Consider the following 12,185-nt stretch of genomic DNA (forward strand, 5'->3'; position numbering starts at 1 on the left):
ATCAACGATGACTTGTTCTTAATTGACTGAACGTTGAGATGGACAATCTTTAGCCCTTTGCGATATAATTTGGAGAAAGGGAGAACATCGGGCTCTGGTGTAACGTCCATCTGCGCTTCTTCATTGTTCTCTAAATCAGCGCTGTTATCGATTTCTATACAGACATCTGGACACGGTGAACAATCACTGCAATGCCACATACCTTCGTCCAGCCAAGTGTTCGCCAATTCATGAATATTTATATCAATGCAAGTTATATGGACTAAATCTCCACAGCCAAAACACTCAAGCGTAGATTCAAAATTAAATATCTCCTTGAAGTGTAATCCATGCCAAAATTAACACCTACATTTTGAGCCAACCTACATGCAACTCTCACGAAGGTACATGCAACTCTCACGAAACTGCATGCGATTCACAAAGCTACACGCAACTCTCGCGAACGTGCATGCAACTCACGAGGCTACATGCAACTCACGAAGCTACATGCAACTCACGAACTTGCATTTTGAGCCAACCTACATGCAACTCTCACGAAGCTGCATGCGACTCACCAAGCTACATGCAACTCTCACGAAGCTGCATGCGACTCACCAAGCTACATGCAACTCTCACGAACGTGCATGCAACTCACCAAGCTACATGCAACTCTAACGAACGTGCATGCAACTCACGAACTTGCATGCAACTCACGAAGCTACATGCAACTCGCGAACCTGCATGCAACTCGCTCGAACCTCATGCAACTCTCTTGAAATGCATTCGCTTTGCGCTGCGACTTATTTGAATCGGACTCCCTAGATTACCTTTGAAGCTCAACTCATTTTGCTTGAAGCTCGTTTTTGAGCTGAACGCATTCGTGTCGGGGGAAAGTCCGTGTGAAGGGGGGACTTGGTTGGGGTAAACCAATTTTAAATAGGGTCTGCTGCATGCTGCCTTCGATTTAAATAAAGGCACTTCTGGGTTGAGAAAACCATACGTGAATTGGAGTACACTATGTCGGTTAACGTGTGTGAATGAGGTTCTATCGTATTTTATTTGACTCTCATTTTACTTCAAGTAGACTGTGCCACAATGTGGTTTACAATAAACCAACCCATCATTAAAGTGACTAACTTTGCTCCGACAACGCGGAAGCTTATGAGACGTCACAACGCGTCATACCAACGTCATATGACGTATTCAGATGTGTTCTGCCAGTGAGCCAGGGGATCTGAAAAAAATGACCCGACATATAGTATATGCAGTGCAACAAGCAACTTGAGTTGCCCGTCGCATTGCCTCGTTTGTACGATGTCATCGTGTCACTCGATTACCATGGATGAAAACAACAATTGTCTGCGCAGGGTTAAAATCTCCGTGCTGTGTGAATTTATCTCTGCGCTCATGGAAATTCTCCGCGCTGTGTAAAATCTCGGTGCTCTTAAAAAATCTCCGCTGTGTAAAATAAATCGTGGCGGTGTGTAAAAATCTCGGCGCTGTTGAAAACTCTCCGTGCTGTGTAAAGATCTCCGCGCTGTGTAAAATAATTCGCGGCAGTGTGTAAAAATCTCGGCGCTGTTGAAAACTCTCCGCACTGTGTAAAAATCTCCGCGCTGTTTGAAAATCTTGGTGCCTTTTAAAATTTCTCTCTACTGTTTAAAATTTCTCCGCAGGCTGTTTCAAATCTCCCTGCTGGGAGACAATTCTCCGCACCGTTTCAAATTTCTTGTTCTCTGCGCTATTCACTTCCGTGACTATTCAATAAGGAAAATGAGGGCAACTTCACACAGCGTATGCGTACAGCTGGCGATGTTTTACGGGTCGAGTATTAGCCTGCTAAATACGTAGTCCTTACAATCGCCTTGTCAGACGTAGACAAAACAAATTGAAATAATAAAAGTCGACAGGAAGTGGCCCAAGGATATATCCTTTACAATCGAATTAATGTAAGAGAACAATTTACAAAAACACTGAACATTTGCAATATGCAGATTGCCTTAAAGGATGGTTACCTATGTACACTATGATGAGTGATTCCTGGAGATTCCAACATCACCGACAGCTTCAGATTTTATAATTACTTTCTGGGAGGTCGTTCACAATTATTTGTCCAGCGGAGGCTTTTCATAATTTTGTTTACCACCTGATTTTTAAAGTTTCATACTTCAACTCGGACAATTTGCGTATATTGCGTACTGTACCCTGCCTAAATCATCAAGTCATACAATATTTTCACAGTACATTGACCGTATCGACATCGATAAAATACGAGTCGGGATAAAATAGAGTAATATATTTACAAGTTTTTCCTTCGCGACCGGTCGTAGAGTCGTGGCGATAAATGCCAAGAGAAATAGAATATTTTTTCAAAGTTTTTCTTTGAAGAAAAGGTCGTTGGGTCGTGGCGATGCATGTCAGGAGAAAGTTAAGTAGTTTTTCAAAGTTTTTCCTTCACGACGGGTTGTGGGGTTGTGCACATGCACATGGAGAGAGTGTACGTTGGTATACATCGCCCCATCGTGTCAAAGAATGATGGTATCCTTGTAGCGTTTCTAATGGCATCTACATTGCGTTTGAAACAGCCACAACACAACATTAATATTAGTTGAATTCCATTTGTCAACAACAACATCACGACTAATAAACATAAACAACAATACAGACAACAATAACAACAACAACTAGATTTCTTGGTTTTATGGTTTTAACATTAAACTAAGAACAGGCCGAGGTCATAGCCTGCCTGCCAGGATCGCTAGTCTCGTCTGATTAGCATGGCGACCAGCGCGGCCTCTCATTTTGTAGGGAAATCAGATCGTTAATTTTGACACCTACCATAACGCAAGCATTTAAAGATTTAGAAAGTACCCATTTCGATAAAGCTTATATGGAACAACCTCTCAGTTCATTCTGAGTTCTGCTATCTTTCCGGATTTGCAGTGAATTGCCTAGAACCCGGCTGATGAATTTGTGTCACAGAGAGTGCTCAGTTTTACATGATTTATAAAATAACTCAAAGGAATTTTTTGGAATAAAATCAATGAGCGTCATAGTTCAACATGTAATTTACGTATGTGGTAAATGTCATGTATTTTGAGCGCATTTTTATGTTAGATTTTCGACGGCAAATCCGAATCGCCCGGTTTACAGTGTAGTCAAAAGTTTTGCACGTCACTCGCGATCGGTTGATAGTGTCTATATATGCTAATGAGCGCTTGGCTGTCTGACTGTCTGTGACTTGTAGAGCCGATAACTATCGGCGATTTCGGACTTCAACTATGATACCAGACGATACTTTGTCAAATCGTGGGTAAATATCGGATGTATATCGGAGATTTCACCACCAAACATATCTGACCATCCGACCACCTCTGTCCTACTCTTAATTCAAAATAGCATCCATGGTTCGTAGTCAAGAATCCTGCATGTTTTAACACTATTAGATTTATTCATGCACGAAATACAATTTTTACATTTAATGCATTTTTCATTAAATGTCCACACGAAACTTTCATACACATTACTATTTGAACTTCGTCGATAGGGACGATCGGATATCATATATCATCGAGAGTTTGGGAGGGCCTAGCACGAAATACATTCTTTACATTTAATACATTTTACTCGATGATCGGGACTTGGACAGAGGACCGATTGGACATCATGAGAAGTTTTGGCTGGTCTTGCGCGAAATACATTCTCTAGGCCTACAACAATAGACTATACTAGATTTTTCAAATCGCGGGTAAATATCCAATATATATTGGAGCATTCCTCACTTTACAGATCTGAGCAAGCCCGATTCCCTAAGTTCGACCCTAACTTCGAAAAACAGACGATATTATAGATTTGTTAAATCGCGAATAAATATTTCCCGATATATCAGCCATTTCGATCTGGCCAAGTTCGATTTACATGGTAACACATACAATCAGCCAATCATTCCGTATCATTCACGAACGAAAAATTAATATTAAGCTACTGATGAAGAAAACTGTTTTCGAAATGTAGCGTTGAAGGATCGCAGGGTCACTTCAACTTAGTGTCTCCAATCAAGTTCGGGGTCTGTACAAGTACAGTGGCTCCCTCCACGGAATCATATACAAAACGCAAACAACCAAGATATGAGTGGAGATGCTTTCCCACTATTACACATCTTGGTTGAAATTGGTATGGTTTGATTTTAGTCTTGGAAAGTAATAATCGATGTCAGAAATATAACTGTCCTAACTCTCTATAGTCGTCTTACGTAAGCTCTGAACTGTTGACGCATAATTACAGTAGCCTACTCCTCTCCCTGATAGCTCCAATCGTCTGTATCGCCGATGACGTCAAGCATGCTGCTACCATGAGCCCTTTCGCAATGGTATCTGCTAAAGTGCGGGCTGCGGTTGCGGGTTGCGGGCTGCGGGTTGCGGGTGCGGGCTGCGGGCTGCGGTTTTTAGAATTATGGCTAGACTTGGTTCAAGTCGGTGAATTTTAAAAAATAAAATCATTTATAATAGTTTCTCTTGTGTCTCTCCTATTTCGTACAAACCTATCCGAATTGGCAGCTCACGCCATGTTTTCCCAGCGATTGAATGCGTCACGTTTGAGTCTGCGCAGTAGTGAGTTAGTTTCTGCCGGATTCACCGACTTGGACTTCTTGCAAAGTACAGGCGGTGAGACGGACTGTGTACACAGTGACGTAGGCAAATACAAAATGATTGACAGCCCCCCCCCCCCCCCCCCCCCCCCCCCCCCCCCCCCGCGCCGTTATTCTGGCCAATAAGAAGAACGCATTGCTAATAAACCTCTGCATGCATTAAAAAGTTTGTTGTCATCTCTGTGCAAAGGTAGACATCGAGTACGTTTTATATCTGGGCGAATAATGGCATCAAGTTCGTACATCAACCGCGTTTTACTACTGATCGGTCGACCATCGCTAATCATGCGAGATTACCAAAGAAAGCTTGTTGAGAGTTACATTGAGGGAAAAGATGTGTTCGTCTGCGCACCAACCGGCAACGGAAAATCACTGACATACGAAGTCGCTCCACATTATTTTGATTTCCATCGCTTTGGGCACGTAAGAGGACAGGCTACAACTGAAGGACGGTGTCTTTTTCCATCCTTGAATAACCGGCCACGATTTTCGCATTTTGTAACATGGGCCCAACAAACAACACAGATATTTTCACGCGTTTTCGGTGATAGAACAGAGGTCGTGCTGACTTTTGTGGGAGTGATCGCACTCGACATTTTGTCAACAACGCCATGTGAGTTTTATGCACGTCTACGTCTCGTTTGGGTCAATTGGTAACTCCTCCCGATGTGTAAAATTTAGTGGTGTCATCTTATGAATAATATATAAGTAAATAAAACGTCATCTCATGAATAATTTATAGCAACGCAAACCCTGCAAGAAAGCCAAGTCTGTGATTCCGGGGTGAAACTCCGCTGTATAGCGTTCACTCCACTCATCGCGTTCACCCTACTCATCGCGTCCACTCACGCGCGCGTTTCACATGAAAGCAAAATACAAATCATTGCGCTCACTCCACTCAAACATTCACAAATCACAGACTTGAACCAAGTCTAAATTATGGCTAGATTTCTAATATATGTAATATGGCATTTAGTATATAAGAAATAAAACCTTTAGAAGGTGTCTATTATCAATAATCATTATCAGGTCTATCGTACAGTATCCCTTTTCCTGCCAAATCCATATTTTCAACATCGGGTCAAGATGGTTAAAATTAATGAAACACAACATATTCCATATTGTGTATTTTAACATAATACTGTACATTTGAAGGCTGTTGAAAACATATATGCTGTAAAATTGATTTTTTTGACTAAAGATGCTATAACAGACCATACCAAGTGGGTGAAAATACGTCATGTTTCTGAAAAAAAATCAAAATCTGCTAAACTAAAAGCGGCGATTCCGAGGACCAATTTATTTGTTCCGAGCTGCCTGGCCATCACAAATAATTTGGGATCTGAAATCACTTTTCTTTCTTGCCATGGATGTGAGTGAGAAATAATACCAGACGACTGACAAAAAAATTCGCGCCTCGGAAATATCGCCACTTATCGCGGAATGAAAATTGTTACATTTCTAGTATCAGGCCATAGGAAGTAAATTCTTTGTAATGCATCTATTCACAATTCGGTTCTAGGGCAACACATACAGAAAATTAAACAATGCCTACTTAAATGCAATGTGTAAGGAAAGATTTGACTTCAAAAAGCGTAGAAGTTTTGTGCATTTAAATGCCGTGTATTTTTCATGAAATCTTTAAAAAAAAAAGACGTACGACAATGGACTTAGCTTACTTTGCCGTTTCGGTTCAACCAGGTCACGACCACAGAGAACGACATTCCGCTAACATTTTACGCGAGAATTTCAGCGGGAAAAACACGTCGGTGCGTCGACTTATTTTCAGGAATCGATCTAATAGGAATATTTTTGGATGAGTTTGTGTTCTGCAGCTCTCAATAATTGTGTATCTCCTAATATCATGAACATATTCTATGACTTGCACCTGCAGCATGATAGTCGCTCCATATGCATTTGATCCAGCGTGACTATGAAAAGTTTCCTAGGACTATTATCGTGTTCACCACAATAAAATAATTTTAAACGGCATTGAAAACGATTCTGAAAATTGTGCTTTTATCGGCGGTTGAACTAATCTGAAGTGTGAGAAGGGCATGGCATTCTATGAAAAAGTAACAAATTATTAGGCGTGTCGAGTTTCAACGAACCAAAGTTCATCTCCCAGTTCATCTGTGCTGTCAACGATCCGAAACTTACTTTTAAACTATCCGTCCTAATCATTACATAAAAAGTTAATATAGCGAGTTGTTGTGAAATCTGTCTTGTGTTCATATTATTACTCATCTGTGTTCAGTCATATCATTTCGAAAGCTTCGATCGGCAGTGCGCTGTGCAACGGCGAATGTTGGATGGGAAATGGACTATTCTGACGTTGGTGGTGCTTTACCAGATGTAAGCTAAAATAACGGCATTATTCAAGAAGTTCACGGCTTTTATTCCATAAACAAATACATCTAGATACTATTTTAGCATTTATTCTATCTACTAGCGAAAATGATACCAAAAATCACACATTTTTTCATGCCCGCAACCCGCAGCCCGCAACCCGCAAAATAGCGCATCCGTTTCGCAATTAGATTCCAAGCATAAATGTATTCAACTTCTCTTTTCATCGCGCCATAGTTGTCAGCGCGTGCAAGTATGTGGCAAATTTGAGCTGTTTTTTTATTCAAGGGTTCTATCAGAAGGGATAAATGATGAAATTCGCTAAACTTAGGTTTCCCTTTTATGGGGGCTTTTGGCACATACCTTTATCATGTACGTATGGCAATTATCAGTAGTGGCAGCCCTAAAAAAACCTATTGAGGCGGATCTGAAAAAAATACCATGCTGTGGGCTCCTTTCAAAAATGGTTCACCCCAACCAAGCCCCCCCCCCCCCCAAAAAAAACAAAAACAAACATGGATTATCCCCCTACACGAATACTGTCAGCGCAAAAAGCAAGACGAATGCAGAGTCATCAAATGAGTTGAGCTTCAAAGGTAATCTAGGGAGTCTGATTCAAACGAGTCGCGGCGCAAAGCGAATGCATTTCACCAGTTGCATTGAGTTTCGTGAGAGTTGCATGCAGGTTCGCGAGTTGCATGTAGCTTCGTGAGTTGCATGCAAGTTCGTGAGTTGCATGCACGTTCGTTAGAGTTGCATGTAGCTTGGTGAGTTGCATGCACGTTCGTGAGAGTTGCATGTAGCTTGGTGAGTCGCATGCAGCTTCGTGAGAGTTGCATGTAGCTTGGTGAGTCGCATGCAGCTTCGTGAGAGTTGCATGTAGCTTGGTGAGTCGCATGCAGCTTCGTGAGAGTTGCATGTAGGTTGGCTCAAAATGCAAGTTCGTGAGTTGCATGTAGCTTCGTGAGTTGCATGTAGCCTCGTGAGTTGCATGCACGTTCGCGAGAGTTGCGTGTAGCTTTGTGAATCGCATGCAGTTTCGTGAGAGTTGCATGTACCTTCGTGAGAGTTGCATGTAGGTTGGCTCAAAATGTAAGGTGTTAATTTTGGCATGGATTACACGCCATATATCTCCTTGAAACATACTCCACATGGACCAGGGTTGAAATGTACATCACCCGACAACAACAACAAAATGATGTTGTAATAATTACCAATTTGAAACTGGCCGTTCAACTTCATTGTGCTCCACTGACGAATATTTGTTGTTGAACTTTGAGCAATTGCCGTTTTTGCCCAGATTACCTCCAATCCGTAGGGATTCACATCTAGATCATGACATTTCACCAAAAAGGCCTGGACCGGGTCCTCCCAATATTCATAAGTCACGTCATATCCATGATTAGTCTTGCTGCCCCAAATGCACAGCAAAACCAAAGTCACAAAGCAAGAGCATATCCTACCCATTACTCCACGTGGTGCCATTGTTGCCAACAATTAGGGATATATATCTGAATTGACTTAACAAAAGTTGACAAAACTTGCTACATATATTGAAGATACTATGATACAACATTATTGAAAGTCATTAAGCATTTTTACTTTAGCCAATTCCTAATTTACATATTTAATGAACTTTGCTAATTAGGGATATATATCTGAATTGACTGGACCAAAGTTGATGAACGTTGCTATATACATTAAAGATACTATGATACAACATTATTGAAAGTCATTAAGCATTTTTTCTTCAGCCAATTCCTAATTTGCATATTCAGTGATCTTTTCTAATTACGGATATATACTGGGATTTACTTGATCACAGTTGGCAAAACATGCTGTGTACATTGATGATTATACCAGGCTAAAACAATATCGAAAGTCATTTCAGAGTGTTATGTCGGCTATAATTTCAATTTATAATTTGCATATATCTAATGAGCTTTCACAGTTCCACATATATGGCTTGAAGGACTTGGCCAAAGGTAATTACACTTGCTATATAAAGTGGTGATACAATGACAGAAGTCAAAGAACTTTAATATTTTTATTTCAGCTAATTACATATTTGTATACTTCATGAACTTTTAGAATTAATCGGCGATGAATATTATTCATTATACTGATCATACCAGTATTACTTTCAATGAAGTTACAAACATGTGGCAAAGGTTTAAATTTACATATAATGCAATATATAATGAAACACGTGAGCATTTTCAGTTCATATCTGGTACTAAGTACCATCCAGTTCACGTGTCATTTATCACCTCCGCCTTGAAAAGTACATGCTTTTGAAGACATGTTTGAAACAAGAATAGATATTGTCAAACACTGAAAATCGTCATGCAAGTTTCCATAAATTGAATATGTTTTGAATTTTTGGTGTTTTGGGCTGTGAACAATGCAGTATCACTCTTCAAACAAGGACCCAATCAAACAGGAATTTGAAATCCTGGCATACACTGATTTTCACCACTTCCTGTACTAATGGTGCTAGAGTTTTTGTCCAAAGATTTTGTGTTAAGTTCTTGTTTTGCAAAGACAGGAAGCATGGAAAACAACCAGACACTGAGACAGAGATCAAAGCGGCATTGTTTTGACCACCATGACAGTGTAGTAAACCATCACTACCATAACCTATTTCCTGCCGAGCCTGTTGCACGGATTCCTGCCAAGTCGGTGGAAACCGGTCCCTGTTTTAGGTGCCTGTGAAAGATTACCTCTCATACACACTTTACAGCCAGGTATTGGTAAGAAACCCGTACCATTGACCTCATGTCCCTAATATTCTCAGTATGCTCAGGCATAGCGTACACAGCAACCAAGTGCTCGACAACCCGTTGTTTGCCTCCAAACCACAGCCAATGACTACGAACAATGGAATAAATATTTGAAGCCATGTTGGTGAATGGCAAGGCCAAGGCGGTGAATGACGTTGCCTGGCTGGAACTTGCAGACCCCAAGTAGAGCTGAATACGTCCGACACCAATTTATGACAGTATTGCCAAGTCGTTCATATCTGTTCCATGCAGAAACAAATAAAGCCCTCCTGTTAAAAATTGTTGGCATTTTACATCAATCACGACTGAGTCATGATTTTGGTCTCGCACCATTGGCACCATCAACCATGTCTTTCTTAGGCTGTAGCCTTTTAGATTAGCATTGTCGAGTTGGTAAAGCTTGAAAGATTGCATGTACAGCTAGGGGAACTATAGATATGCGCATGCACAGTGTCTTGCAGCGCTTTATCAACAACCTAGCATGAGTGCAATTAGTAATTGCTTGTTAGTACACAAGGTCATGGGAGTGGAAATGCACCTATTTCTAGCTTAACATGCTAATCGTGCATCGTGAACTTTGGCTCGCGGCACGCGGCTCATGGCTCGTGGCACGTGGCTCGTGGTGCTTGATTTAGGCTTACCCCTATACCTTATGTACATGTGATGCGTGGATCAATTCAACACACAAAAATCCAGCCGCGAAAAAAGTGACTCCATGCTACAAAGTTTTATTCACAACAAGCTGTGGCGTGATTTTAACTCATTTAGAAAGATGTCAAACTTGTAAATTGGTGACATCACATGCACAAAGTGATCAAACAATCGTGCGCGTGTCCGAACTTTCAAGAGTCTGCAAAAGCATTCAGGTGTATTGACTAGCCTGCTGCATGACCATGTAGGATCGTAGCAGTGATGCGTGGATCAATTCAACACACAAAATCCAGCCGTGAAAAAAAAATGACTTTCTGCTACAAAATTTTATTCACAACAAGCTTTGGTGTGATTTTAACTCATTTAGAAAGATGTCAAACTGGTAAATTGGTGACATCAAATGCACAAAGTGATCAAACCATCGCACGCATTCCCAAACTTTCAAGAACTATGCCTGTGGGTAATGAATGGGTCTGCTGCTGCATGACCATGTCGTTGTCCGATCGTAGCATTCATAGGAAGCAGGAAAAAAGCAAAGAAATTTTCCAAAAAGTTACTGAAACATGCTTTTACTCACCCTTTCTCCGTGAATTTGGTGTGAAACGCCGATGCTCGCCATTATTTCCTTCAGACAGTGAGAGGTATCATATACTGGTATGACACCCGTGTAGAAAACAATAGTCATGGCCAAGTTGCCCCAATAGAGGTCGCAGATGATACTCCCTAGCACACATGACAACTTCAAATTCACGGTAGTTTTTGTTAATAAAATACACCTGTACCTGTGTTGTGACCATTCAATTTTATGTATGTCCGATATCAAAACAATGTTTTCTTGATCCCAACTCTAATCAACATTGGAAATAACAAGCCAAAGCTTTTCTGTGGAATAGTTGACATAACTGCTCAAGTTGTGCTAGGATGATATTTTTGTAATTATCAAAAAAGTTCTTGGATTCTTGAAAGAAAAGAAATGGATTATTTTCCGCCATGTTTCTCAACAACTACATTACTTGCATATTACATGGGTGCCAATGCACCACAGTCTCACTTTGATTGTATATTGATCTAATGTACTCATATAACAAGCTTGCACATTCTTTGTTTATTATACCTTTCATTTGATTTTTAGGTCCCTGTGCAAGAGTTCTTTGTGGGTTTGGTGCTGTTTGCCAGGTAGATGATAAAGGCAATGGTATATGTGTTTGTCCAGAAATATGCAGTGCTGTATTTGCACCAGTCTGTGGAAGTGACTCAGTAACGTATATCAGTGAATGTCATCTCAGAGTTGCCTCATGTTCACAGAGAAAGCGTATTACTACAGAGAGTCAAGGCCAGTGTGGTAAGACACCTTTCACTTTCCTGTATGTGTAAGTGTCATTGAATTATTGTTAAATGGGAAGATAAATTATGGCAACTTTGCGTCTAAGCTGGTTTATAGTCTCTCTGAAAGACGTTTTCAATACACAGATGGTGGGTGGGTACTGCTTCAATATACATGTTTTTATGTAAGTTTGATTAGATTTCCAGCCTCTTTTGAAATGCATAACCAGGAAATTGAACTGGTTGATTAATAAGTTTTTATCCATGCTAGTAGTGAAACTTTTTATAGTGATTGTTAGTAATTCTGTTGACAGTATACCTGATAGTCTTATTCACAAAGTTAAACCGCATTTTACATTGCAAGCATTCTTTTCAATTCATCATGACATTCCTGATAAGCTTTGACCCTAGACATTCAATAAGATGTGTGCTAAATGACCTGTGACTCCAAA

General features: G+C 40.5%; 1 protein-coding gene across 1 annotated transcript in view; it reads left to right on the plus strand.

Annotated features, from left to right (window-relative positions):
• The window catches only part of LOC139137842 (agrin-like), a 246,189-nt gene that overhangs the window by 73,595 nt on the left and 160,409 nt on the right, over positions 1–12,185 (plus strand). The window contains exon 3 of the mRNA XM_070706137.1: positions 11,543–11,752. Within this exon, the coding sequence (XP_070562238.1) occupies positions 11,543–11,752 (210 nt within the window). The remainder of the gene's footprint in view (positions 1–11,542; positions 11,753–12,185) is intronic.

Source organism: Ptychodera flava, chromosome 7 (genome assembly GCF_041260155.1).
Source record: "Ptychodera flava strain L36383 chromosome 7, AS_Pfla_20210202, whole genome shotgun sequence".
Lineage (NCBI taxonomy): Eukaryota > Metazoa > Hemichordata > Enteropneusta > Ptychoderidae > Ptychodera > Ptychodera flava.